At 57.8% G+C, this 27,274-nt stretch overlaps 2 protein-coding genes across 6 annotated transcripts; both read right to left on the bottom strand.

Moving 5' to 3' along the window:
* Positions 1-714: 714 nt before the first annotated feature.
* Positions 715-14,286, bottom strand: ADGRG1 (adhesion G protein-coupled receptor G1). Of its 2 annotated transcripts, none has more exons than XM_084533857.1 (14): positions 14,032-14,286; positions 8,269-8,356; positions 7,345-7,761; positions 6,723-6,840; positions 6,435-6,582; positions 6,160-6,285; positions 5,621-5,737; positions 5,092-5,137; positions 4,600-4,700; positions 4,403-4,518; positions 3,534-3,808; positions 2,143-2,254; positions 1,616-1,884; positions 715-1,445 (listed from the first exon to the last, which is right to left on the bottom strand). In XM_084533857.1, the coding sequence occupies exons 2-14, from the start codon at positions 8,306-8,308 to the stop codon at positions 1,324-1,326; spliced, it is 2,007 nt and encodes a 668-aa protein (XP_084389983.1). In that variant the 5' UTR covers positions 8,309-8,356; positions 14,032-14,286; the 3' UTR covers positions 715-1,323. The 2 variants fall into 2 exon arrangements, with proteins under 2 accessions (XP_084389983.1, XP_084389982.1); XM_084533856.1 differs by having other exon boundaries at positions 4,600-4,703; positions 14,032-14,284.
* Positions 14,287-19,540: 5,254 nt separating this feature from the next.
* On the bottom strand, positions 19,541-25,617 carry ADGRG5 (adhesion G protein-coupled receptor G5). Of its 4 annotated transcripts, none has more exons than XM_084533853.1 (13): positions 25,502-25,617; positions 24,470-24,553; positions 24,173-24,251; positions 23,924-24,062; positions 22,795-22,929; positions 22,470-22,586; positions 22,199-22,241; positions 21,879-21,985; positions 21,544-21,662; positions 21,165-21,430; positions 20,990-21,089; positions 20,295-20,557; positions 19,541-20,154 (listed from the first exon to the last, which is right to left on the bottom strand). In XM_084533853.1, the coding sequence occupies exons 2-13, from the start codon at positions 24,531-24,533 to the stop codon at positions 20,078-20,080; spliced, it is 1,509 nt and encodes a 502-aa protein (XP_084389979.1). In that variant the 5' UTR covers positions 24,534-24,553; positions 25,502-25,617; the 3' UTR covers positions 19,541-20,077. The 4 variants fall into 4 exon arrangements, with proteins under 4 accessions (XP_084389979.1, XP_084389978.1, XP_084389980.1 ...); XM_084533852.1 differs by having other exon boundaries at positions 22,795-22,932; positions 25,502-25,615; XM_084533854.1 differs by having other exon boundaries at positions 22,795-22,932; positions 24,173-24,245; positions 25,502-25,615.
* Between the last annotated feature and the right edge of the window lie 1,657 nt (positions 25,618-27,274).

Here is a 27,274-nt window from a genome sequence, read left to right as displayed (position 1 = left end):
TGCCCAGACCCGTTGTGCTGATGACCCCTCAGCCCAGAATGGTGAGTGATGTGTTGGGGCATCCCCACTGCCAGCCAAGCCTAGGGTTCCCATGCCACCCGTGGGCACGATGCTCACATGCCCAAGCCCAGGTGCACCCGAGTTTGCAGGTAGGAACAAGAGTGACACAAGGGACATAAGCAAAACTCCAGGTCCATATTCACGTGGCCCTCCTACTGCTTAGCCAATGCTCACTGCAGTGCCTTGGTACCGTTGCTCAGCTGGCCATGGTGGTTCCTCTCCCCAGCACTGCTCTATGCAAAGAGGAGCTTGGGCACATCACTGAACATTGACGTGAGCTGCCAGGGCTGCACAGGGAAGGGAAACCTGCCCACAGCCCAGCAGAGAAACACCTTCCTTTGTGCTGCATGGTGACAGTCACCAGAGACTGCAAACGCTTCCCGAGCCCTGAGGCCCGCTGCTGTCACCCTAAAGCCAACAGCACCAGGCTGCTGGTGCTCTGTTGGGAACAGTTATTGGTCTCTGCTCAGCAGGATGGTGTGGGCCATACTGGTGTGCAGAGCCTTGTTGAGCTGCAGAAATTCAGCACGGAGAAAAACTGAGTCCTTCCCTGGGGGTGGGACAGCCCTGTTTGCCAGGGCACGCTGGAGGGATGAGGGGCAGTGGCAGAACCCCAAGGGACAGCTCACCAACAGCAGAGACCCAGGATTGGCATGCTCTGAGCAGGAACAACTTTAATGGGCACAAGTCTCATGTGCGAGCACAAATATTAAACTTTTACACCATACAAAAATAGAGAAACATTCAACAACATAACAAAAATAGATTATTTCAGCTGCTAGAGGGTGTTGCAGTGGTTGTTATTCTGTCTTACCAGGGAAGGGCCCTCTTGGCAGCCACCAGCAAGGCCTGAAAACGGAGCCTTTCCCTCCTGCTGTCCCTCCTCAGGGAGAGGACAGGCCTTGGGACACTGCAGGGGACATCTGGGAGCACTGGGGGGCCTGTTCTTGCTCCTGCTTCCATCCCTTGCCACAGCCCTGTGCATCTCTCTGTCGTGCCCCTGGAGCCAGCCTGTCCCTGTGGGAGCAGGTAGGGGATACCCGGTCAGGGATGGGGACACCCAGCTACTTCAGGGGACGTGGTGATGGGGAACGCGGAGCTGGTGGAGGCGAGGGGCTGGGGGTCTCTGCTGCAGATCCCTGTGCTCCCGGCAGCCCCATGGGGCAGGTGAGTAGCAAAGCGGCCGGCGCTGGTGCTTGCCATGGCCACCCTCCATGCGGGGAGCCCCGGCCAGGCAGCCCCGCGGCATGGCCAGCACGAGGCTCAGCCAGGGTGGCTGTGGCTGCTGTTAGGCTGCAGTTTCATGCTGTCAGAGCTGCTCTGGGAGTTGGAGGACTTTTTCGCCTGCAGCACCATGGTCCAGTACCAGAGAAAGATGAGAAAACCTGGGTGAGAAGGGAGAAAGAGTGGGTCAATCCCCTCAGAGGACCACCAGTATGCCAGTGAGCTAGCCAGTCTCCCAGGGCTGTATCTTCTCATAGCCCATCATCACCACACCCACAAAGTCCCAGGGCAGCTCATGCCCTTTTGGAGGAGCCCAGTGCCCCAGGATCACCTTGGAGTGAGTTGATGATGGTGAAGATGTAGAGGGAGACGAGGCGGAAGCTGCCGGAGGTGAAGGAGAAGAACACCAGTGCCCAGGGAATGCCCAGCAGGATGCTTAGACCACAGAGGGCTAGGACATGCTTGAGCTTGTGGCCTTTCTTGTTCTGCCGGAGGATCTCCCGGACCATGGCCCCCAGCATAACGGAGTTGAAGAGGAATACCAGGCTGAATAAACCCAGGTTTATCACATTATGGATCAGGGGGCTCGTGATCCAGCACCTAGAGGGAGGAGAAAAAGCAAAGGGTTACACCGTGTCATCCCACAGGGGGATGAGACAAAGGGTTTGAGGGTGGAGAGGGGAGCACGAAGGTTCTGGGCTAACTCAGCACCCATCGTAGTTAAACCCAGAGGGGGGATCCCCTGCCCCACCTTATTCAAAGCCCCAGGAAAGCCACAGCCTTGTGGGCTAAGGAGGTGGAGGTTGAACCAGATGACTTTAAGACCAGGGACCAAGCAATCAATTTCCCATGACTTACATGGTTGCACTGGTGGACTTTCCACCAATGGATTCATACACGGGAATGGAGAACGGGCCATAGTTCGTCCAGTTAGTCAGGAAGATCAGCATCACGCAACAGAAGGGGAGTCCTGGGTGTAAACAGAGTAAAGTGGCCACCCTCATCTCTGACCCACAGACCTTCTGGAAGGACTCGTTGCCTCTTTTTCCTCGTAAGGTGGACAATGTCCTCTCTCCTTGGGGTGAACCAAGGAGGGAGGCTACAACAAGGGTTCCTGGTGTAAGCCCTGGCCAAGGAACGGGCTTTTGCTGCACAGAGCCCAGCTGGGGGTCTCACAGGGTGATGGAATTTTAGGCCACAAATGATCATGAGATCTTCTTACCACAACCTCCTATCCAAAGGAGGACAGAGATGTATGGGTGTCTCCTGTATCAAGCCCATCTTTATGGGCTGCCCTGGTGTACTGGGTCTGGCTAGGATGCTAACTTTCCCTGCAGCAGCCCACACAGTGCTGTGCTCTGCACTTGTAGCTAGAACAGCAGTGGGATCACCCCAGTGCTGTGTCTGCTGCTGAGCAGTGCTGGCACAGCATCAGGACTCTCTCTAACCCTCCTGGGGGGTGGGCAAAAAAGTGAGAAAGGAACATCACCAGGGCAGCTGACCTAAACCAACCAAAGGGATATTCTATACTAGATGGTGTCACATTCAGCAATAAAAGGTGGAAAAAGGAAGAGGGGGGGCTCTCGCTGTGAAAACGTCTGTCTTCCCAAACACCGGCTACGTGCGTTGAGGCCCTGCTTCAAGGACGTGGTCAAGCATCACTCATTTGTGCAAAGTAGAGAGTAATTTCTTTCCTCTGTGCTTCCACGCAGCCTTTACTTTTTTTTTTTTTCCTTTTCGCCTCCCTTTTCCCCTTTCCCTTTTTCCCTTTAGCTAAATTGTTTAATTAACAATAATCTTTCCTTAATAATTATTTCTTCCCTTTAATTAAATTATCCTTATCTCAACCCACGAGTTGCTCTTTCCTGTACTTCTTCTCCTCCTCTTCTAAGGAGGGGGAGTGAGAGAGCGGTTGTGGTGGAGTTCAGCTGCCTAGCACGGTAAAACCACCACACCGGGGTGTCTCTTTTAGAAAGAACATCCCATCGCTATTTAAGGACCCCAAGCAGCGGCTGTCACATGCCTCCCTCGCTGGGTGACCTGCCTTTGCTCTAGCCCGTTTCTGCTCTCAGTCACTGCGTCTCCTGCCTTAGTGAAGAGACAGATCCCTCTGCTCTCAGACACCACAGCTATGCCTCCATCCCCATCCAGGCACCATATATGCTGGGAAAGACTTCCAGGGGCAGAAACCAACCCTACCATGCCCCACTGTCCTGCCCCTGGGGAGTCTCTGGCTCCCCCATGCTCACCCCAGCCCACCAGGCAGAGCTTGAGGAGGAGGTGGTCATGGTAGGCATTGAAGACTTCGATCACAAGCCGGTAGAGGTTGTAGCCCTCGATGCCCATCCAGGTGAGGCAGCTCAGGAGGGAGAAGTGCAGGAACAGCCCCCCAGCAATGCAGGCCGCATTGCTGCTGCTGGCAGCCAAGTGTGCTGAGATGAGGAAGGTGAAGTCCAGGAGGAAGATGGCACCCAGCAGGTTCATGTGGATGTGCATGCTCATGATCTGGTCTCGCTGCTTGCTTCTGGAGAAGTGAGGGGAAGAGATGTCAGCACCCTGCCTGGCCAGCATCACTGGTGCCCCACTACACCCCACAGTGTCACTGGGGCAACACACCACACCCGAAGAGTTAGGAGAACCCTTGTTAATGTAAGGGGCTGACATACTGACCCCACGCATGGGACTGACACAGGCAAATTCAGGTCTCTGCAGCTGGCCCTGCACTTCAGATTTAGTCTACGGAGGGTTGGGAGTGACACATATGTATTTTCAGTTCCCAATCATCCATGTAGGGTCAGTGATATTACTCAAGAAAAGCCACTCTTGTTCTCCCTGACAAGATCTTTGTCGTTTTCTGCTTGCCAGTTCCATGATAACAACCAAACTGATTTTCCAAAATCAACAGGTGTTTGAGAGTGCCTTTCAGGAGACCTGGCAAAGAGGATAGTTTCTGGAGGGGTACATTCTGCTTTCTTCCAGCCTGGCTCCTTCATTATGCTTCCAGCTGGACCACCAACTGCCTTTGGAGAGCTTGGGCCCTCCCCAGTGCAGGAAAAATGCAGAGGGAGCATGGGGTGTCCTGTCAGCCCACTGGCTCACCTGGGCACCCAGACCATACCTGAAGTAGAGGAAGAAGATGGTGCAAATGGATGCCAAAGCTGAGATAAGGCAGCCGATGTACGTGATGATGCTCAGATACTCTCTGTGTATGTAGGTAATCTCTGGAGAGGATACCTGGGGAGAAGAAGGAATGAGACAGTGAAGGAGCAGTGCCAGGGGGAAAAATGGAGAGAGCTGCGGAAAGGCACTACCCACCATTAGCACAGCAAAGTAGGTAAGGTGGTTGCATCTGCAGTATGTCTGTCTGTCCCCCTCCACTGTTGTGCAGCCATAGCTGTCCCAGTTTCCAGAGCTGGCTGCTAAAGAAAGGGAAAGCATCTGGTGACCGGCAGAAACAGCTGCTTTGGAGCTCAGAGCTTCAGGTTAGGGTGTCCACAGCAGGGAGAAGGACAAATGGGGGGGGGTCCCAGATCACCCCATGCAGAGCACACACTGGCAGGAATACATACACAGGATTGCTCGCCTCAGGGGCAACAGTACCCTCCCTGGAGAAGGAGAAAGCTCCTAGGTTAGATATGGAGGAAAAAGCCTGAAATTGACCCCAAGGGAAATGTTTATGGAGCTGGAGCAAGGGAGCTGCAGAACAACTTTCACCACCAACAGCAGGTCTTCAGTACTCAGCCAAGGGAACAGAAAGAGCATCTGTGCTTCACACAAAGGCAGAAGCTCCTGCGCCCATACACTCACCGGTGCTGTCCTCCTGCCAGAAGACGCACAGCAGGGTCACATTCCTCTGAAATGACAAAACAACAGGTCCTGGTCAGGATGAATTGCAAGTTTGGTAGGGGCAACACTGAACAAAAGGTGAGATGGTCTCAGGAGATGAACTGGCCCATATCATGAGCAGAGGCTCAAGGTAAATACTTCTCTTGGCAGTTTCCAGAACAGAAGCCTCCTCCCAGGCCCCACTTTTAGATAAGGAGTTCATCTTTGAGCAGTGGCTATGAATGAGCCAAGAAATATTAACTCAAATTATCCCCAGCCCTGGAGATTGTGCTGGAGTTGACACATCTGCAAATCATCATCCACTGCACAGAAGTAGGCAGAGCCGCCACTAGTGCACGTGGTGAAGCCATGAAGCCAGAAGATGCAGTAGGTTGCAGCAGGCCTAGGACCTGCTGGATCGTGACCACTCTTCAAGCTGGTAGGGCCTGAGCCATCCCTGCCCCTCCGTTCCTGGAGGGATTGGGTGTGATGGGGCTGTTCCCCCACTTACCGGCAGTTGGTTGTGGTAGAAAGTGAGGACCACTGGGTCAGAGAGATTGGCCACCACCGTGTCCACCAGGGAGATGCCAACCACCTTGTCACCCAGGATGTGGCTGCTGTTTTCATCCTGTGGGAGAAGGAGAGGAGGTGGTGGCACTGCAGGAAGGGAGAGCTGCCAGGTGTGAAGCTGGCGAGAGTCCATAGCAAAGAGGACCTGTGCCGCTACCCTGTCAAGCCTCTAGCTCCTTTTTGAAGCATCTAACATCTCCAGAGCACCCTCTACAAGTGAGTGCCTTCAGCCTGGTTTGGTCAGCAAGGACTGGAGCTGGCCGAGAAGGGCGAGGACTGCGGGAGGGGCAGAGGAGAAGGCAAAGCCTAGCTGAGCTGCAGGTGATGCTGCAAGGTGCAACATGGACATGAATGTAAGGTCAGTCCAGGGAACGATGCCTTGTGCTGATTTGTACCCACACCCCCTGCTGCAGCTGTCTCTCTGCTGCCCTATGCCACCAGACAGTGGCACCCCACCGTGCTGCATGGCGCAAGCATTACCTGGAACATGGCCTGGCTGTTGACGTCCACCAGGAGCACCCTGTGCTCCACCACCTCCTCCTCCTTTGCTGTCACGAACAAGCTGCTCGGCAGATCCACGGCGAACCCCTGGACCTCTCTGCCCTCCTGCAAGGACAGACCCATTGGGACAGAGCTTGGGAAGATGCCGGAGGGCTGCTACTCTGAGCTCCACTGGGTGTGGTGGGGATGACGGGGGTGACATCTGCCAGCCCTGGGGTTGCACTTCCATCCCCACCAGCACCCCACAGACCCACCTCTCTCGGGGAAGCAAAGGCCAGGTGCTGAGGAGCCTGTGCGGTGCTGACTCTCAGGACGGTGGCACGCAGAGCAGCCTTCCCGAAGGTCTGGTTCTGCCCTTTGAGCTCCACGTGTGCCAGCATCCTCTCCAGGGCCCCGAGTTCGCTGTGGGGAAGGGGATGCAGTGAGCAGGGCAGCAGGTGCCACGCTGGGGACCAGGAAAAAGGTGCCAGTGTGGAACGGGTTCGACCAACACCCTGCCCACCACCACAACCACCCGGCCTGCAGCCCAGCCCTGCACTCACTGCCGAAGCGATCGCTGTGCCGTGGCACCCGAGGCCGGCGCCTGTGCGAGGAGTCTGTCCAGGGCAGCGAGCTGGCCCTCTACGTCCTGCTCCCCGACGGGCATGATCTCCAGAGAGGCTGGTGGCACACGACAGGAGAAACTGTCAGGGGCACAGGCAGAGCCAGCTTCCCCCTGTCCCCAGCTGCTGGCCAGGGCTGGCTCCATGGCACAGCCCTCGCAGGAACCCAAAGCAAAGGGCTTCAGTGTGGCCCCACACTTGGGAAGCCACCAGAGACCCTGACCCCAATGGTTTCTCTGGCCGCCTGGAGCTCAGCATTCCCCTGCAAAGCACATGGCTTGCTGGGATTTCAGGGGGCTGTAGCACTTTGGAAAACCTCTGCCTTCATGCTTTGGCAGCTGCTCGCCCAAGGACACCTGTGTGACAGGGGCTGCCATGGGGCTGCTTAAGCAAAACCACTTGTCCTTCCCATCACCCTTAAGCTGTGTCCTGACATTGTCATAGTATGGCACAGCACCGGGACATCCCCAGTGCTCTGCTGATGGCTAGCACAGGCTGGAATGGAATTGACTCATTAAAATGATCTCATTATCTCATTAAAATAACACCAAACTGCCTTTACCAGGGAAAAAGTATTTAGATGCACTGTCAAGGGAGGTGTTCTTCTGGCCCTTGAAGACATAGGACACGTTGAAGATCTTGGTCCTTTCAGTCTTCCGCGAGTCCCTCTCCTGGGTGATGCTGCTGTCTGGGTCCCGGCCCAGGAGGAAGCTCTGCTTCCCGTATGCAAGCCGGAGGGTCCTGTTGTGCTTGAACCAGTAGATGCAGAAGCGGTACCGGCCCAAAGTGGGCGGCAAGCTGGACTGGTGATAAAAGTTTCTCCCGCTTGGCAGAAATGGACTTTTTATTATGAGTGCCTGGGCCGTGTTCTCAATGGAGATGTTGGCAGGACTGTGCTTGTAGATGACGGAGCTGTTCTCAGTCTGGTTCCTCTCTCCGCAGAAACGGAAATCCTCCTGGCGGGTGCTTGCACCCACCCCTGCATTGCACAAGCGCAGAGAGACGCCGGCTTAGCCAGAGGGGCAGCCACCCACACGCCAGCACGCAGCGTGCCAGGCTCTGCCCCAGGTGTGCCAAACCCTTCCTGGCCAGGCTGTGTGCCACCAGCCACCTCTGACTTGCCCACAGTCACATTGGGAGGTTTGCCAGGAGCCAGCATGCCCGGGGCTACAGGAGCCCCTCTCTCCTGGGGCTGGCTTCTCCCCAGTGCCACCCCTCCAGCCCTGCAGCAGGATGACAATGACAAAGGAGCACTACAGATGGATGGAGACCTGCTCCTTTCTCCAGAAAGGACCCCTCCATCTCCAGGTCCTCATGCCAGAGACCCTAGTGGAGGCACATCAGCCCACAAGATGTTTCACCTCTGTGGAAGCCATAGCAGCAAACATCCCCCAGTGCCTTCAACCTTTGCATTTTGGGGCTGCCAATTACCTCCAGCAGCCTGGACGTGCTAGCCCAGGGCAAGATGTGACTGGGACCAGCCTACCTTGGAGGGGGGAGAGAAGGAGCAGGAGCAGGACTTTCATCACAGGTGGCTCTTGACTTTGTCTTTGCCTCACAGGAGAAAGCAGAGCCTGGAAGGTCACAAAGAAAAGAGGCCATGTAAGTATTTGGGGTGACAAGAACGTTGCCCACAGCCAGCAGGGCACCAGGAGATGGAGAGCTGAGGCTGTGCAGGTGGGACAGTGGCTGGTGCAACAGCCAGCTCCCGAGTGCCTCTGCCACCCAGGAGGAGCTCCGGGTGCCAGACTCCCCACATGGCCACGTGAGGCTGGAAGGACAGGACAGAGGTGGGGGGGGCGCAGAAAAATCTCTGGACTCTCGGCCCCAGCACAGGCGCCAACCTCTACAGCTCACTGCTTCACATCTTGGTTCCTGCCCTGGCTTCTTAACGCAGGCGATAAAGAACAGAAGGAAATAGTGGTTTCCTAACCTGCCTGACCTAGATTTGTATCTGGTGATTTCATCTCCTGTATTTTCAGCTGCGGAGCTGGTCATGTTGCAAACCAGAGCCAGTGGTGGTGGGGACGGAGCACGGTGCAGGACATGAGCATGCTCTGTCCCCCTACGGCTGCCACCCATCGCCTGCACCTGCTTGTGCATCGGCTGCAACACAACCCCACCTCCTGGCAGCAGTCTCATGGTTGCTGTGCAGCACTTTCCCATGCTCAGCTTGACACCTTGGGCTCCCACCTTCACGAGGCACCCGCCGAGGCTGTAGCTGTGGTATTTGCACCCAACAGCAGCAGCAGGGGCAGGTGCTGCCTGCAGCACAGTGACACCAGCCCCACCCAGGGGCCTGGGGTGAGAGCAGCAGGAGGTGGCAGGAACGCCCAGAGTCACCATGAGGGGTTCATCCCTGGGCAGCAGGACCATAAAGAGGCTGAAATCGGCCCATGCCTGGAAAGCTGATGAGGTAATGCAAATGTGCATCATCGAGGGCATCACGCTGAGCCCCTGGGACAGGACAGTGTCAGCACGGGCTGCCTGGGGTGGCTGCCAGCACCAAGCACTTGCTGATGCCCAAAGCCAAGCCAGCACCCAGGTTGCTGCCACTGCCAGGGCTGTGTCTGGCTCGCACATCGCTCCCAACCATCCTGCTCAAAACCCCCAGCACCGTTTCAGGGTGTCCTGTCCATGGGGACATAAACCTGGCCAGGCGTGCAGACGCCTGTTGCCTGTGTGAACGGAACTGCAGCTGTTTCACAGCATGTGAGACGGGGGGACCACCCGCCGAAGTGGCTGCAGGGCTCCCGCAAGCACTGCTATCAAAGGCTCCCTTTGCTGCACAGTTGAGGCTTTTCTGTCTAACCAATGGTGTGATATCAGAAATGAGAGGAATGACAGATATCATTTTGGTCTCATGAGAAAGATAAAAATAAAGCCTCTTCTGTGTCTCACGAGCTCTCAAAAGCATCCAAGGGTTGTCAGTAGCGAAGACCGGGGATAACTGCTGGCTTGAAAACTTGTCAGCGGGTTGCCTGGTGGCAAGGGGAAGGTCCCACCTCATTTCTCGCCAAGGCTGGAAGTGGGGCTGCCGACCAGTGCTGGCCAGCCTCACAGTGCTGCTTGCTCAGGGCCAGGTTCTGGGTTGGCCTGGGTGTCAGCAGGAGATGGCTTGTGCCTGTGCTGAGACATGCTTCCCCACGCGGGTTTGCTAATGCGACACCACAGCCGCTTGCTGCTTTCCTGAGCAGAGCAGGAAGTCTCTCCAGCCAGCACGGATCCCGCGCACATCCTGCACCGGTGTGTCAGCACCAACAGGCAGAGTGCCTGAGCCTTCCCACGACAATTTGTCACCCCAGGATGACAGGGGCTTTGGGCTGTAAATCAACCACCTACCATAGGCATAACGGTCTTGTACAAGCACCATGTTGCTGAGGTCCCCAGCATGGACATGACTCGCCAGCAGTAACTGGATGTGGATGAGGCCGGCGTCCCCATTCCTTGCTGCGTGCCCGGGAACCACACACATGCAGCCACGGAGTGAGAGCTTGTATTGAAAAAGCACAGCCATGTGATGGCAAAACGCAGGTGGCAACAGCAAAACACGCAGTGTGCCTAAAGGCAATGTTAAGCACCGGTGCTTGAAGCTGGGAGTAACAAAGATGTGAATGCAAACCGTGGCACCACGGCACCGAGCCAGTGCATAGGGACACAAAGCTGCAAGGCTCCAGCCAGGGGAAGGCTGGCAGAGGGACAAGCTCTGACCCATTCTGCTGTGCTGGCACAGTTTGGATTTGGATTTGGATCCCAAAGAAAGGGATCGTCTCCTTTCAGCCATTATGGAAAGCCCAGATGAGACCAGAAATCCCCATGGAAGCGGGGCAGCTGGTATTTCCCCTCTGAGCTCTGCTTGCCCCAACTCGGTTGATTGCCTCTTCCTGAGCTAAACAATGCCAAGTGAAAATCCCCTGAAACAGTTTTCTCAGCACAAAAACTCCGTTCCCACCCATGCCCACAGCAGGCAATGCTGGTCCCCAAGTGCATCCTGGAGGCGTTGGGAAGCAGCTCAGGCGATGGCACAGCATCACTGCGCCCAGGTATCACTTGGCTCCCTTCTGCAAAAGCCAGAGCAGGGAGCTATTGCAGCAGCCCGGCAGGGCAGCCCCTCCACGCCAGCCCAACCTCCCTCCTTCCTCCCTGGAGCAGGAAGGCTTTTCCAGCCACCCCGCCCCAGCCCCCCCCCAGCCGGGTAGCTCAGCTCCAAGGCTGCTCTGAGAACAATAGCACATAGAAAAGCTGCTGCTTTGTCAGAGATGAGATAAGCAGAGGTGGGGGAGATCGGGTCTGGAGCAGGCTCCTTACTGGCACAGGGCAGGATGTGTTTTCTCAGAGGCTCAGCACGAAGTATCAGGGCATTACATTGTGTTCTCTCATCAACATTAAATTAACGCGCTGCCCTTGCAAAGGGAAGCCTGGGAAGAAGACTTTATCTAAACCCGGAGGCAAGTAGAAAAAATAAAAAGCCCAGTGTTTATTACCACTGAGAAACCTTATTGATCTCTGGGTGACTTGGCACCAGGTATTTGATTACTTGGAGACAGTGAGGGCATGTGGGTTTTGCACATGACATTTTTCCCAAGAAGGGAAGATGCTCTCATGTCTCACACAAACACCAGCAATGGGTAGATACAAGGGCTTTCATCTATTTTGCTTCCAGGCTTACTAGTAAAATACACTACTGATCTGTGTCTTGAGCCTCCAAGATGCTAATAAGGACACGGCTCTTCACCCATAGCCTGCTATTCATGGGAGAGAAGGCAAAGTTTTGTGAAATAGATGGGGGAACTGAGGCACAGAGAGAGGCATGTGAGTGGCCCCAGGCACCCAGGACAGACTCCCCCAGATAGGATACAGAGCGATCCCATGCAGGGGGCAGGGGCCACCATCAGAGGGGATGCTCAGGAGGGCCCCAGCCTCGGTCACTCTGGTGATAAGGTTCATCTTCACCATGTGTCCTTGGCCTTGGCCAGCATCCTGTGGGCACAGGGGCCAGCCCACACATTAGTCACAGCATCAGCATGCAAGCGGCACCAGCAGGCACAGGGCAGTTTTGGAGAAGGGACATGATCTGATAAAGATTGCCAGGGGCCCAGCAGAGCTCCCTGACAGACCTGATGTCCTTCACGGGCCGATTGCCACCTCCCCTCCTGAGGAAGCGGTGGGAGAGCTGGCGGGAGGCAGAGACAGCCCCGACCTCCAATGCTCAAAACCATTGAATTGAAAACCATTTAACCATTTCCTAAAAGACACTGCAACCAGAAATACCTCAGCTAACAAACCCAACGCTTCCTTTGCAGTGGTGGGGAACACACAGCATCTTGTTTGGTGTCATGCAAAGCCACTGGCTTCAGCAAGGGCTATACATAGTCTCCAAAGGAACAGGTACGCCTGCAGCAGTGTTGAGGTTGCCACCGCCTTGGAGGAGCAGCCTGCATCCTCAAAGCACATTGCAACTGATGTGAAGTCTGGGGATTTCAGTTTCCCACCTGCAAGAAGCGGGGCTGGCCTTGGTGTGCCCACTCACACATCCTCACGGTGCACTCAGCCTCAGGCATGGGCTGCAGCTGGTAACACCGAGCCAATGGGCAACACAGGCTGCTCCTCACCCTGTGCTGAGCGGGTCTGATCGTCCCCAGCATGGGGAAAACCAAGCCAGTTCATGTTTGGCTCGGGATACTTTGAGGATGGCAGCAATTCCAGTGCCTGCCAAGGGTGAAGCGACTCCTGTGGGACTTTCACCGGTGGGAGCTGTGGCATCACAGGAGCTAGGTACAAGGGCCTGGGTCACAGATCGCCTGGTCACTGCCAAAGCCCAGCTGTCGGTGAGCTGAGGGGAAAGAAGTTTACGGCTCAGTGCCCTTCCGAAAAACAAGTGCTGGCAGGCTGCTGCCCAGCTGGTGCCACATGGGGCTGGCACTCACAGCCCTCCTCCGGCTGCAGCCAGAGCCCCCAAGCATGTGGGAGCTGCTGTCTGCGGCACCACATCCCTCTGACACCCATGGGTGCCACCAAAATACGCAGGAAGGCCAGCCCCAGTGTGCCCCATCCCAGCAGCACACAGTTGTTTGCAAACCTGTTGCTCTCCGAATAGCAGCCCCCAGGCTGCAGGATTAAGAGCTGGACTGGAACCAACTATGCAGCATTTTTAGGCCTTGGCTCAATTCACGTGGGAGCAGCAAACCTTGCAGGGGCAGAGCAAAACCCACTGAGGCTGTGGTACTGAGGAGGACTGCACTCACAGCATTGCCCAAAACCTGTTTTCTCTCCTGTTGTCCAGGTCTCTGAAACCACCCCTAGCTCCCTGCTGGCAGCAGAGTTCCTACATATAAGTGGGTACCACAGCTCCCAGGCCATGAAATGAGCCTTAGCTGGCTCCCCCACTCACAGCGGTCTGGACTTGCTGCTAGGAGCCTATTCCAGGAGATTTGATTCCAGTTCTCCAGCCAGTCTTGCTGGGTCTTGCCGCTCTCTTTGCCCCTTTCCTCAGGGACCCCTCAGGCAGCTCAGGGGCGGGGAGCACCCATGGCAGCCCCAGCAATTTGCCGGGACGGGCAAGCCGCAGTGCTGCAGCAGGAATCCCCCGGCAGGCACTGGAAGGAGAGCTCCCTGTCGAGACAAGCCAACCATCCCACGGGATGCCGCGCTCTCCGCCAGGAAGGAGAAGCGGGGTGTGCCGGTGGTGCCCTGGGTTGGGAGGCGGTGGCTGCTCACAGCATGGCTCAGCAGAGCGGCAGGGGCTTCGCAGGGCTCAGCTGTGCTGAGGGCAGCAGCCGAGAACAGCTGCCCCGCAAAGTGCACGGGGATTTGCGGCTCCGGGGCTGAATTCCTTTCAGCCTGGCTGCTGGGCAGAGGCAAGGCCGAGCCCGATTTAGCAGGGAAGGGAAGCGCCCATAGGGATGGAGGCTTCCAGGCAGGTCGTGCCTTGGCTGTGGACAGCGGGGCGCTAGGGGAGAGCCGTCTCTGCGGGGACAGAGGCGTCGCAGCCCGCGCAGGGACACACAGCACACGTCGCAGCCGTGCTCCCCACCTCGTCCCACAGCCCACCCGGCACCCCGGCCCCCAGGAGACCCCCACGGGAGCTGGGGGGCCAAGTGCCCGCAGCACCGCCCGGCCCCCAGCCGCGGTCCAACCCCGAGCGCCGCGGTCCAACCCCGAGCGCCCCGGCCCCGCCGCTCCTGCCCCCGGCCCCGCACGCACCCCAAGCCGCTCCGGGACCCCCGCCCGGCTTAACAGACCCCGGTACCTGGGCCCGGCCCGGGCTGGGCGCGCTGTCCCGGCACGGCACGGCTCCTATCGGCACGGCACGGCACGGCTCCGCTCGGTACGATGCGGCTCGGCTCGGCACGGCACTGCTCCTATCGGAACCGCACGGCTCGGCACGGCTCGGCTCGACTCAGCCCACCCCCGCCCCGCCGTGACTCAGCGGGCGGGACCGGGAGGAGCCGAGCAGCACCGGGTGCCTCCGAGACCCTCAGGAACCCCCGGGGGGGTCGCGGCGCCCCCAGCCTTTGGAAGAGGCACCCGGTCGCTGGAGCCGGGCTCGGGGGGGGTCTGGGTGGTCTCGCTCCTGGGGGAGCTCGGCTGGGGCGGCCGGGGGCCGGGCTGCCTCCTTCCCAGCACCTTGCGGCTCCAGGCACGGCGGAGGGGCTGGCGGGTGTCCAGAGGAGGAAAGGAGTTGTTTGGCTGGCAGGCTGCACGCTTGGCTGCAAAAGGGATTAAAAAAAAACAATAATAGTTGATGGGAGAGCAGCCGGGACGAAGCGTCCCCGCGAACTCTGCCCCGCTCCGTGCGGGAAATGGGGGGGACGAGGAGCAGGACAAGCAACAGAGCGAGGAGCGTGGCTCTTGCCCAGTGCCCAAATGAAGGGTCCTGAGCGTGGGGCTTGGTCCCCGCAGCTCCACACATGCACCTGGCTCCACACAGACCCCCATATCTGAAGGAGGAGGGCTGGGGTGTGGGGTCAGGGGGTGTCCCTGCCTTCTGAGCCCAGAGGTGGGGACCCTGCCCCTCACCCTGGGGCAGCTGCAGGGTTTGAGTCTGGGGGCATCCATGAGGAGTGGCAGCAGCGCTGATCACTGCAGAGCCCACAAAGCTGCTGCAGAGGGGCACAGCTCGGCCAGGTTCCAGCCTAAGCCGCCTTTTGTGTGTACTGAAAAGCAGTCGTGCGGGAGAAAGTCGGGCTCCAAGGAGATGGAGGGAGGAGAGTGCGCTGGGAGGTGGCCAGGAAGTGCCTTGGGTAAATACTGGCTCTCACAGATATTTCCAGTTGTTTGAATTGAACTTTTCTTTTTGCTGGGGGAAGGGTAGACACACTGGCAGCAAAGGTGCTGGGTGGCACAGAAGCAAAAGTCGGCCTCTGTGCCAAAGGAGCAACACGCGGCTGTGCTGGGAGACAGGGGTGGTGCCTCTGCCCTCCCTCCTGCCCTGCACTGGAGGAGTCCAGCACCTCCATTCGCATCACCCACAAGCTGCTTCTGACTTTGTTCCAATTCCAGCTCCCACAGGAAGCCAGGCTGCCTGCCGGGGCCGTTCACATGGCCTCACGTGGCCACGCCACGGCTAACACAGCTCCCTTTGATGGGCAGCGGTCCCACGCTATGGAGACTGGGGCTGAGCCCGATTTCAGATTGAGCATCGGCACGCAGTCCGTAGCAGCCAGAGCTGTGGGAGCGTCGCCACGAGCTGAGCCTGCTCCCACAGGTCACCCTGACCATTTCGCCTGACCCCATCAGGGACCACCGTAAATCTGCCTCCTGGGAGAAAAGACACAAAAATGACCAGCAAGCAGAGTATCGCTGCCTCCTTCCCGGCCCTTGCTGGACCCACTCTTCACTCCTTCCTCCGGCTAGTCAGGGATGAGGCTCTCCTATGGGTCAGGTGCTGCCCCCTGTCCCGTGGTCACGCCTCTGGTGTGACTCTGATGAGGAAAGGACATTTTAGGCCATTTTCTTGTAACTGTTTATGTAACAAAGGGACTTTTGTCTGCACTTGACGTTATCAGGAGGTTAACAGAGTTTTTTTTAGGTTGATGCCTGCACTTGTTGATGTTATCGGATTATCTTGAAGTCAGCAGGCCTTGCTGCTGTTTCAAAGACCCTTGCAGAGCAAGGGGGGAGGAAATCCTTGTGTTGTCCCTTACAAGGGAAACTTGCCCTTGGGCTCAGGCCAGCAGCAGTCTCTTGGCCTGATAAGGATTTATTGCTCAAGCTGGGAAGTTCCTAAAAGCCATAAAAGTTCCTAAAAGCTGTGCGAGCACCTACCCCAGAGCCTGTCCATGTGAGTGTGAATTTGTTGGTAGCCTAGGTGGTTATCTAGGGTTGTTACAGTCCCTTGGGGGTATCCCCGTGTCTCATCTGGGCTGGGCTGCAGGCAGCCCTTGTATGGCCTGAAGCCTTGCAGGGAAGAAGACCTGTCCCCAAATTGTGTGAACGCTTTGGGTGGGTGAGGAGCAGGGCAGAGGTACAGCTGTGGGAGCCGGGGTTCAGCCAGGCAAGGATGTGTCTTGATGAGCTCACCACCAGGCTGCTGCTGGCAGGCAAGGGTATCTCAGTCATCTGAAGCCTGAGGCATGGGCAACAGAGGCAGGAGACCCGTTGGGCTGTGCCAGTCCTGCTGGAAAGCAGCCACGGCCCCAGCCCAGAGCGCGAATCACCTCCCCCAACCCCTCTCCAAGATCCTTTACCCTGCGTTATTGCTTCCACCTGACGTGGAAGTTTGGGAGCCACCTCCTTTATCTGGAGCCTCTGCCAGGGTGGCATGTTCCCCTCAGGTGGCACAGGGACAGGAGCTACTGCTGTGGTTGCTGTGGCTGGCTCAGCTCAGGCTGGCATTGCTGCTCCCATGGTGTCCGCAGTGGCTGGGGTCTGTGGCTAGGGGAGGGCAGGGGAGGGCTGCTCGCTGATAGCTCTGACGTCCCTGGGTGCAGTGATCCCTGACACCTCTCATCCCCCCCTGGGCCCACGCTGGTTCTCCAGGGCTTGGGGCTGGCTCCTGCCTCCCTGGCTGCCTGTTGCAGGTAGGGGTGCTCGTCCCTGGAGAGGTGCTGCTGGGGTGTGAACCGTGAGCTGGGCTCAGCTCAGCTCCAGTTGGTGCAGGGGAAGGGTGAGGGTGATGCAGCCACATCACAGAGCAGTGCTGGTAGGAGGGGACGTCTGGAGGTCCCCGATCCTGCTGAGCAAGACAGTGAGCAATGCCAGGGCAGGGCAGCCGTGCCTGTGGTGGGCTGAGTCTGGGAAAGCTCCAGGGATAGAAATCCCAGTGAACCATCCCAGGGCTGCACAACGTTCTTAGCAAAGACTTTCCTCTTGTGCCCGATCTGAGCCTCCCCAGTTAAAACCATGGCGATGCCCCTTGTTACAGCACCTAGCACAGTCCTGAATAGCTGGATGCCAGCACCTCGGCCTCCCCCATTTCACAGCTGTGGGCTGCTCTCGCCCTGCCCTGCCTCCCGTCTGCTCGCCTCACCTGGCTCCGCTCCCAGCCAGTCTCACAAAAACATGTACTGCCCTGAGGGCTGCACGCTGCCTGGGCTTGAGCTGTGTCGGGGAGAGCTCATTTGCATGGGAAAGCAGGAGGCAGAGGTGGAGAGGGAGCTGGCAGCTCCTCTGGAAAGAGGTGAGGTTTGCCTTGAGCAGCCTCAGTCCCCAGCTGCTCCTGGCTTGTCCCCCTTGCGTCCAGATCCAAAACTGCCCTGCCCGTAGGTGCCCAATGAGGGGCCACTTATGGCTCTGACCCTGCATCTTTCAGCCTTGATCATAAAGTCAACCTTTTACAGCCTCTTGGGACCCCAAAGGTCTCCGAATCAGGAGGCCAGACCTCCCCTCATCAGGGTTTCTCCTTCTGGCAGCAATGACAACAGCAACCTGCTGGGCACCAGGACTGTAAAACCCAACTGTAGAGAGCAATAAAATCATCTTGTTTGGGCTTGGCACTACAAACAAGCCGGCAGGAATGTCTGTGAAGTCAGAGTGAAAACTGATCCTGGAGACAGTACAAGGATTAAGATGCTCCCATAGGACAAGGGAAAGTGGTGTTGGTCAGCTCTCCAGCAGGCACCAGCAGTGAAGTCCCAAATCTAGATCCCCAAAGGCTCATCCTTGGCTGGTTGTTCCCCACAGACTTTGAGGATTTTCCATTGGGCTGGCACGTCAGCCTGAGGCTGGTGGTGAGGCGTGGCAGTGGCAGGCAGAGGGGTGATACCAGCTGCCATTGCTGAGGCAGGAATATCAGCCCTGACAGCCTGGCACGGGTCTTTGGCTGCCCCTCTGCAGGGCTCAATTGTGGGTCTGAGCCTCCTGCCCTGCAGAAACCCTGGCTACACCCTGGGCTGCAATCCCATGCAGTCCCAGGCTCCCTCCTTATCCCAGCTGCTGCCCAGCTCAGAAATCCTATCCCATTCAAGGAATCAAATGCTGACAAAATACACGGAATCTTGCCTGATAAGGCTAAAGGTAAATAGGATCGGTTCTCCTTGAGAAGGTGAGACAGGCTGCTCCCCCTCCTGCCCATGCAGAGGCCACACCAGCTGTGCACTTGGTGCAGGGAGCAGAGGAGGCCTGGGGGCTCAGCCCTCCCTGTGCTGCCTGCAGCAAAAGCCCTGTGCCTTCAGTCCTAAAAGTCATGTTCTTTCAGTCCCCATCGCCATGCCGACACATCTGTGGGGTCCTTGGGGTGCCCTTCATCCCTGCTCCTGGCCTGGCAGTGTGGGAAAACACCTTCACGTTCCGCCTGGCTCCCTCGGGAGTGCTGTGCCCCACTGGGACCCCGCTGCCCTGGTGCTCCTGGGGTAGCCTGCACAGGGAGGCAGTGATGAGGTGATTGTTTTCCAAGAGCAGCCGGATACAGGAATAAGGCGCATGAATGCACCGGTGTCAGTGCACACAGTCACCAGCAAACTGCGTGACTCATGCCACAAAACTCTTCCCTTGGAGCTGGAGCTGCCTGAACGGGGAAGCGACTCCCCAGCAGGAGGTGCTCACAGTGGGGCTCATTCGCTGCCCCACACTTGGCACCTCACCAAAGCCCAGGCTGTTTTTAATGGCCAAAGTCAGATGCTGAAGCGCTGAACCATGCACAGCTCATAGCCACGAGGTGCAAGAGAGCCCGCAGGACAAGGGCATGGAGCTGGCTGCGGCTGTGCCTAGCGCACTCCAGCACTGCGCTCAAAGACCAAAACGGGAGGGCTTTTGTCCTTGCTGTGAGTGGGATGGACGGAAACTCAGAGGCACTTTCTTTCCTTTGTGAACAGAACAAAGAACAAGAGCAAGTGGTTTCCTTGGCTTCCCAGAAATAGGCCCCATGAAGCTTTTTCCCTTTCTGGCGAAAGGGAAAAGCGCTCAATGGAGTGACACGGGAAGAAAGAGATGTGCAGTGAGCTGACTCGTGATGCCTGTTTTCCTGCCGCCAGAGCAGAAACTGGCAGCAGCAGTAAATGGCCTTGTTGTCCTGCTGCTGCCCATGCCCTGCACCCTTGAGCTGCAAACGTGGGGACAGAGGTACAGAGATTCATGTCCACGCCACCATCTCCATGGTGTGACACCTGTGAAGTCCCTGCAGCCCAGCAGAGAGATGAACGCCTGGATCCAAAATCTTGGGTGAAGAAGGGCAAAGCTTCAGCTGGCTTGGGTAGCTGCAGACTAACAGAGCCCTGCGTGCTGGGAAGCACATGGGGGTCAGGGCTTGATCACCATCTCCAACCCACACTTCCAGTCCCCACAGTTTGTCCTTGCTATTTATTTCCTGCAGGCTGGGCTGTTTAAACCCTGATAAAGAGTTTATTTGCATTGAAGAGCTCTGCTCTGAGTCCAGTTTCATAAGAGAGAAGGGAGGAAAGCCAATTTATCTTTGCTGTCAGCTCACTTACTTGTTTACCATCCTCCTCTCTACTCCAGAATCACTAAGCCAAAGCCCTTGTGTGCGTGATTGCTGGCAACTGGGGCTGTGGGCAGCCGCTGTCCCTGACCTCACTCTTGGAGGAGGAGATGCTGGGGAGAATGATCACCATGCACCAGTGCCTGCTGCTTTGCTGTGAGATAGAGGCTGCCAGTGGCTGGCTGTCCCATGTCCTGCTCTGCTCCAGCCCATTTGCACCCTGTGGGAGAAGTCAGTTCCAGTAAAAACGAGGGGGCAGCAGGGCCCCCCTGGGCCAAGTGTCCGGGGTGGTGCAGGGCAGCTGGGCACAGCAGTGGTGCTGCGGGTAGCTGCAGGCCCCTGGCTCTGGGCAGTTCCTTTGCAGCTCCAATACTTCCTCGGCAGCTCCTGGATCCCCACAGCCCCTCAGCAGGATGTGTTATCTGGAGGTGCTGCTGTCAGAGCTGGACCTGCTGCGGCGGTATGTGGTGATGTACCACAGGCAGATGAAGAGACCTGCAGGGGGGCGGTGGCACGGTCACGGCTGCAGGCTTCCCCATTGCCACAGTGGAAGGATGAAGAGTGGCAAGCTTGCAAGCCCCCATCAGTTTCCCTTCCCCCCGACCTCCTTCCCTGCCCAGGTGCTCCCCACTGACCTTGCAGGGAGTTGAGGATCGTGAAGATGTAGAGCTGGGGGATGAGAAGGACGCCAAAGCTGAAGAAGGCGAAGCCCCAGGTGGTTCCCAGCAGGCAGGTGAGCCCCAGCACCGTTGCCCAGTCCCTTCTTGCCTGCCCCTTCTGGCACTTGATCCTCCTCAGCATTACTACCACGGCCGCCAGCATCAGCGTGTTGAAGAGCAGGATGAGGCCAGCGTAGCAGAGGGTGACAAAGTGGGCCAGCGGGCTGGTGAGCCAGCACCTGACAGAGAGACACCCGTGTGGAGACAGGGACCAGTGCCCATAATCCAAGGGCTGGGTGTGTGGCAGGGCTCGGCGGTGTAGGGAGGAAGGGAGGGATGCGGCCATCCCCCATCACCCCATGGTGCTGGGAGATGGGGCATCTACGGGGGAAAAATGCCCCTGAAGCTGCCCGAGGCCCACAGCATCCAGCTGCGAGGGGGCATGGCAAGCAGGTGCCCCCATCTGTAGTGAGGTGGGGGCCTGCAGGGTTCCAGAGAAAGGTCCAAGCTGATAAAAAGTGTCACCGGCAGAGCTACCACCGGCTTGTGCTTGCCCTGGGCCCAAATCAGCCTTGGGTCCCTGGGGTGCATGGGGAACCCAAGCTGCATGGGGAGCTTGGGGTACGGGGGGTACCTGAGGTGTGTGGGGAGCCAGCAGCCCCCACACTCACATGTTCATATTCTGGTAGCCGTCAGTGGTGTTGATGACATGGCACCCATAGGTTTCTCCACTGAAGATCAGAACAGCCATCACAGCCAGCGTGGGCAGACCTGGGGGGCGAGCAGAGGCTGTGTGGGGCTCGGCAGGGGCAGCGGTGCCAGCAGAAGCCCATGGGAGCCACTCACCCCAAGCAAAGAGGCAGAGCTTGAGGAGGTAGTGCTGAATGTAGATGTTGTAGACCTTGACAAGGAGGAGGTAGAGGTGGAAGGCCTCGGCACCCATCCACGCCAGGGAGCAGAGGAGGCTTCCGTGGAGCAGGGCAGCAGCAGTCTGGCAGAGCCACTTGGTGCTGGTGGCCAGTGGCTTGCTCAGCAGGAAGCTGCCATTGAGCAGGAACAGCGCAGCCAGGAGGTTCATGTGGATTCTGGTCGTGGTGTCCTTCGGCCGGCGCCTGCAAGAGCAGAGAGGGCAAGGGGGTGCCGAGGGGTGCCTACCTGGCAGCAGGGCAGGGCATGGCACGGCACACGGCACGGAGTGGCATGGTGTGGCACAGCGTGGCTCTACCTGAAGAAGCAGCAGAGCAGGAGGGTGCAGAAGGTGGCAGCGGCTGAGATGGAGCAGCCCACAGTGCTGATGTAGGTGAGAGACTCCAGCACAGGCTGGCTCAGGTTTTGTGCCTGGATCTGCCCACGAGAGGTAAGGACAGGGTGAGCCACAGGAAGGTCCCACACAGCACCCACCAGCTGGGAAAATGGGGGGAAGGAGGGGAATCTTCTTGCAGTAACCACCCCTCATAGCACCCTCTGCACCCCACATACACCCACGCACACCCACACCCCCACTGAGCTGCCTGCAGAGCTAAACAGGGGGAAGACGGGAAGGGAAGAAGGGTTGTGGACCATCAAGACGGCAAAGTAGGTGAGGTGGCTGCAGAGGCAGACAACGGTGCCCTCTCTGTGCTGGGTCTTGCAGCCCGCTCTGCTCCAGCTGCCTGCTCTGCCTGCGCCTGTGGGAGAGATGCTGTCAGAGGGTGCCCCAGCTCCCCACATGCCACACAGTGGATGGGAGACAGGCAGGGGCAGGCTTGCTGGCTCCTTGCTGGCCCTGCTCTGTCTTCTCCCTTTTTCCCATGGTGAGAGCTGCCTGGGGGCTGGCAGGTGATGCCTTCAGGTTGGCAGCGAGCTGACCATCCCCCCATCCTGGCTATGGACACACTTACCAGCTCCAGGCACCCAGAAGACACAGGTTGCATTGGAGGCATCCTGGTGGGAAGGGGATGGAGGAGGTGAGAGATGGGAACAGCCTCTGCTCCCTGGGGAAGAACCCCCCCCCCCCCCCCCGGATGCAAAGAAACTTCTTGATCCTGATGCAAGGAGGGAGAAACCTTATCTTTCCCAACTCAGGAGGGAACACAATGTTGGGGATCCCCCACATCCCCAGAGCTTGGCTGTGTCCAGCATCACCAGTGCCCACAGCAGAGCTCTGCTCACCAGCACCATGTCGTGCCAGAACTGGATCTCCACGGGGCGCCTGAGCCCGGTCACGGTCCTGTTCTGCAGGAAGGCTCCCAGGATGTGGTTGTTCAGTACAGAGCTGTTCTGCTCGTCCTGCAAGAGCCAGGGTTCCTGTGGGGAGTGCCTCAAGACCCCAGGCTGCCGTCGCGGCCTCAAAGGACATCCCACCCACCCCAGGCACCCTGCATGGTGCAGGCAATGCATGGCATTTGAGCCAGTGTGCTGCTGGAAAGAGCTGCTCAGGGTGGCTGGAGAAGTCTCCCCAGGCACCCTCACCCCACCAGCACAGGCCTTGACTCACCAGGAAGATGGAAGGACTGTGGATGTAAATGCAGATGAGCTTGTGCTCCTCCCGTGCCCGCATGCCCTGCATGAGCTCCATTGGGAATCTTATGGCATGCTTGGGCTTTGCCTTGTTTCGCCCCTTGTTCTTTGCCTGCTGGGAGGGCAGAGAAGCATTTTGCCACCCAACACCCTGCCAGCCCAGCAGTACTCTAGCCCCACACTGCCCACAAGAGCCACAGGCCTGGGTGGTGGCCTGGCTGCCCCCCGGCACAGCCACCCCAGTTCAGCATCACTCCACAGCATTCCCCAGCTCTGGTGGCAGCTCCAGTCCAGTGCACCACATCCCCAGCCCCACCGTGGTGTCGGAGCTGCTTATGGACACTTGGAGCAGCTGCTCCAAGTCCCGATGCTGAAGACGAGCACAGGCTGGGGCTGCAGGCAGAAGGACACATAGAAGTCCACCCCATCTGGCATGTTCGGGGGGCAAGCAGAGAGCAGAGGGCATCGCAGCAGGATGCTTTGGGAGATGCCCCCAGGGTGTCTCTGCTCCCCCAGGTCCCGAGCAGGGGTCCCAGCTAACACATGGGCACCCACACTGGAGCGAAAGCTGCTTTGCTCAGCAGCAGCTACGCTTTACGAGGAAGGGAACTTGGCTGGAGCGACCCGACCGCAGAGCCGAGGAAGTCTCGCCGCCGGGGCTGCAGGAAGTGCTGCGGGGCTGCCTCAGGACCCCTCTGCTCCGCGCTGCGGAAGCGGCCCCGGTGCTGTCCCCCGTCCTTCGCATCTCCCTCTTTGCTGAGCAAAGCCACGGCTCGGGGCTTCTTGTTTTTGGATCTTCAGGCCCCAAGGCACAGGGGGCTGGCTGAAAATCCCGGCTCTCCGCAAGCGCTCAGCGGAAGCCCCCAAGTGTCGGCGCTGGGGATCTGCAGCCGGTTTGCCTGGGGCCACGTCTCCCGGGGTTGGGCTTGTGTAAAAGCATGCTCAGAAGGTGCCCAAAACCAACCTGCTCCTCATCAACCCCCGCACAGGTGACCGAGAGCCACCCCGGCATCCCCCCTAGGGGGATCCCGTGCAGGGAGGAGGGATGGAGGGGCCGGTGCTGTGTGCATGCTGCAGGGAGAGCCTGGCAGCACAGGGGTACTGACCGCACTGCTGCTGAGATTTAAACCTTTGAAGCTGTCTGACATGACACTATACACGTGGGCCTCGACCAGACTGGTCTGGAAGTGGCATCCCTCCTTGCCGGGTTTGCTGCGGGCTAGCGCCTGCTCAAGCTGATTTAACCTGCAAGGGGAAAAGGAGGGCTTGTGGGACAGGGTGCAGTGCGAGCGGGCCCCTGAGGCTGCGGGGGATGTGGAGGGTCTGGGGACAGCAGGGATGAAGCTGCCACTCACCTGTCCCAGTTGTACTGGCGGTTGCCCTGCTCCAGCCCCTCATCCAGGTGCTGCATGCAGCTCTGTATAGTCTCTATGTCTGCGAGAAGTGTTTTGGGAGCTGAGCCTCAATGCACAGCATCCTTCCCCACTCGCCATCCCCCTCTCACCCCAGTCTTTTCCCATCCCCCTCTTCCCCCCCAAGCTGGGAAGTCCCAATTGGTCTCCAAACCACCCAGCTAACACCAGCAGGCATCACCTCCAGACTGCTGCTGGCAGCAAGGTGGCACAGGGAAGATCTACAGGAGATGCCCCTACCTTCATATGGCAAGACAGACCCAGCGAGGCAGAGGACAAGGGTGGTCAGCAGCAGGGTGGGCATCTCCGCGCTTTTCTCTGCTCCTGTGAAAGGTAACCACTACCAAGTCCCAGCCTTGGGATCGCACTTGGGAAGCGTCCAGCCACTGTCTGGCCAGCCAGGGCTGGGACAGGCTGCCATGCAAATCCCAGTGGTGCTGCCACCTGCCATGCAAATCCCTGTGGTGCTCTGCTGCAGCACCAGGGCTCACTGGGACTGTCCTGGTCCTGAGTTCCCCAGGAGGAAGCATCCCCAGCACCAAGTAAGATTTGCATCTGTTGCAACACTGTCCTCATATCTGCTCTCGGCTCCTACTGCACATACAACAACAACCCCAAGAGCAGCAGCTTGCCTGCTGTGAGGGAGAGACCACAGACCTCAAAGCGGTGTACTCCCCATGCACAAATACATGCAGAAATGTTTGTACTGCCATCGGGGCATAGCAGGAGAGACCCTTTTGCATTGCTAAGGCCAGAATTGACCAGTGCAGCTGGACTTCCCAGAAGGGTTGTGGGCTGGTGATGCCCTGTTGTGCTGACACCTCCCGAGCACCAAGCCATGACTGCCACAAGGCTCTGCCTGCACATGGCAGCAGCAGCAATGCCTTGGTCAGCAGGTGGCTGCTCCCCAGGCTGTCCATAGTCCCCAGTGCGATAGCAGTTTTTGGCAGCCCACGGCGGGCACTTTGCTGCTACATCCATCCCACTGCACAGCCTGCAGCACTCCAGGCAGCACGGGAGCTGAGGGCAGCTCCCGTGGAGAGCCAGCACCCGTGAGGGCTCCACGGACCATCATTCCCCCAAGACAGAGCCAAGAGAGGAAAATGCTGATGCTGAAGGGAAGGGAGCTGGGAGGCGCAGACACCATGGTGAGAGCAGCTCCTTCCTGTGCTGTGTGCTCAGCCCTGGCCCCAGGAAGCCCCCATGCTGCGCAGGAACCCTTCCCACCCACCAACCGCAGGAAGTCCCCAACTCCTGCAGGGAAGCCCCTACCTGCTGGAGCTGGGCTGGTGGAGCTGCAGCGGTGTTCAGGTGTCTCTGGAGCTGCTGTGCCACAAGCTTGGCGCAGGCACCACAGCGAAGCTGCCGAGCCGCTGGGTAACTGTCTATATTTTGGGTCTGTGCAGCAAAAAAGGAAGTGCTCATATGCAGATGAGAAGACTAAATCAACAGCACTTCCATATTCCCTGTTGCTTATTCTTTCCAGATGCTGTGCTGGGGACCAGGGTCGCAGCTGGCACACCAGGGGCAGTGTCCCTGGTATGGCCAAACTTCAGCTCTGAGGCTGAAGGCCGTGAGGGCACAGGTCTGCCATTTGGTGTGGCCTGAGGACAATTTGCTCCCCAGTCACATTTTATATAATCAGGTTTCTGCATCAGATCAGCTTCTCACTGCCTTCTTTCTCACAGCTCCTGTTGAAGGCAGCTTTGATGGAGGTGAGCAGCTGGAAGAGAAGCCCAGCCCAAATTCACGGGCCCTCTGTGAGATGAGTTTGCCTGGACTCAGCCGTGCCAGTACCCATCACTGGGTAACGATGCCACATGGGGTCCCTGGCACCTGCAGCTACCCATGCAATGAGTCTCCAGGTCTCAGCCCATGGAGCAGCACAACCACCAGCCTCCATCCTGAAGATGGGAGCCCTTTGGGGTGGATTTAGTGGAAGACTGCTGGGCACCATCAGGCACTTGCTGCTTTTGGGGCAAGCTGTGAATACTGCAAACGGACATAATGCAGCAGAAGGTTCTGGAGCCTTCTGGTGTCACCATGATGACAATTTCCAAGCAAGCAGTTAAGAAACACTTACAGTATTTCATCTGAGCATTTTCTGAAGAAAATTCAAGAAAGTTCTTGGAACAACTGGCTGTTTCCTCAAACAAGACTTTCAGCTTCGTTTTCTTCAAATAACTTCTGCTCCCAGCTAAAAGCAAGAAGTTCACTTCCAGCCTCAATGTCTTTTGAACCTGGCATCAGCTCTTCTTCCCCTCTGCACTGCTCAGTTTGCCAACAAAAAGCTCTGACAGGTTTCCAAGCCTGTTTCAGTGCCAGAAGGGCCAGCAGCTCCGGAAGCAGGTAAAAGTACAGCCCGCCGGCCAGCACAGCAGCGCGGGCCAGCCCCTCCTCAAACTGCCTGCAAAATCATTTTTCTCCGAGGCAAATTGCAGTGAAGGAGCGTGGGAGAGCAAACCCTCTTCCCTGATGTTTTGAGGCTGCTTCCAGTGGAAAAATACCAGGCTTTGAGGGAAGGGGTGAAAACACACAGAGGCAACTTCAGCTTTGTTTTAACTTGATTTTCCCCGCTCACCTGACCTGGGGGAGTGTTGGGCATCAGCACCGCATCCCTTCCCATGGGAAACAAGTGCTCAGGGCCACGTACATTTCAGAGCTGTTGGCTGGAAAACCTGCAGGGAAAGGAAATATATCCAGGGAAAATGGTGTTGCGGTGGTAAGACAATCCAGGAGGGGAATACCGTGATGTGAAATGCTTCTGGATGGGAGGACCTGAACATCTTTGGGTGCATCACAACCACCCAGAGTTTCCTGTCTGGTGAAAAGCTGGGCTGGTGCTTGTGCCTTCCCTGGGGAGGAGATCAGCTCCGGCAAAGCATGCTTCCTCCTTCCAGTGGCCAGCCTCCATATCAAATGGCAATTCTAAGCTTTCCTACTATCATGTTTTGGAACAAAACCTTTTGGTTAGAGGAGTTGTTGCTTGGTTGGAGCAGGGCAGAGCCAGCACTAGGACACACAGCACTGTGTGGCTGTCCTGGA

Source organism: Aythya ferina, assembly GCF_964211825.1.
Source record: "Aythya ferina genome assembly, chromosome: 12".
Taxonomy (NCBI): Eukaryota; Metazoa; Chordata; class Aves; order Anseriformes; family Anatidae; genus Aythya; species Aythya ferina.
The sequence above is the reverse complement of the archived record's forward strand: the minus strand, read 5'-3'. Positions and strand labels throughout refer to the sequence as shown.

Excerpts from the sequence above, each read along its gene's own strand:
- ADGRG1 (XM_084533856.1), bottom strand. The coding sequence starts at position 8,308 with ATGAAAGTCCTGCTCCTGCTCCTTCTCTCCCCCCTCCAAG. Across the intron at positions 5,738-6,159 it reads ACAGCCAGGCCATGTTCCAG|GATGAAAACAGCAGCCACAT; the intron begins GTAATGCTTGCG and ends CTTCTCCCACAG. Across the intron at positions 4,519-4,599 it reads CCTACTTTGCTGTGCTAATG|GTATCCTCTCCAGAGATTAC; the intron begins GTGGGTAGTGCC and ends TCTTCTCCCCAG.
- ADGRG5 (XM_084533852.1), bottom strand. The coding sequence starts at position 24,533 with ATGCCCACCCTGCTGCTGACCACCCTTGTCCTCTGCCTCGCTGGGTCT. Across the intron at positions 22,242-22,469 it reads TCTGGCACGACATGGTGCTG|GATGCCTCCAATGCAACCTG; the intron begins GTGAGCAGAGCT and ends CCTTCCCACCAG. Across the intron at positions 21,090-21,164 it reads GCTCTGCCTCTTTGCTTGGG|GTCTGCCCACGCTGGCTGTG; the intron begins GTGAGTGGCTCC and ends CTCGCCCCCCAG.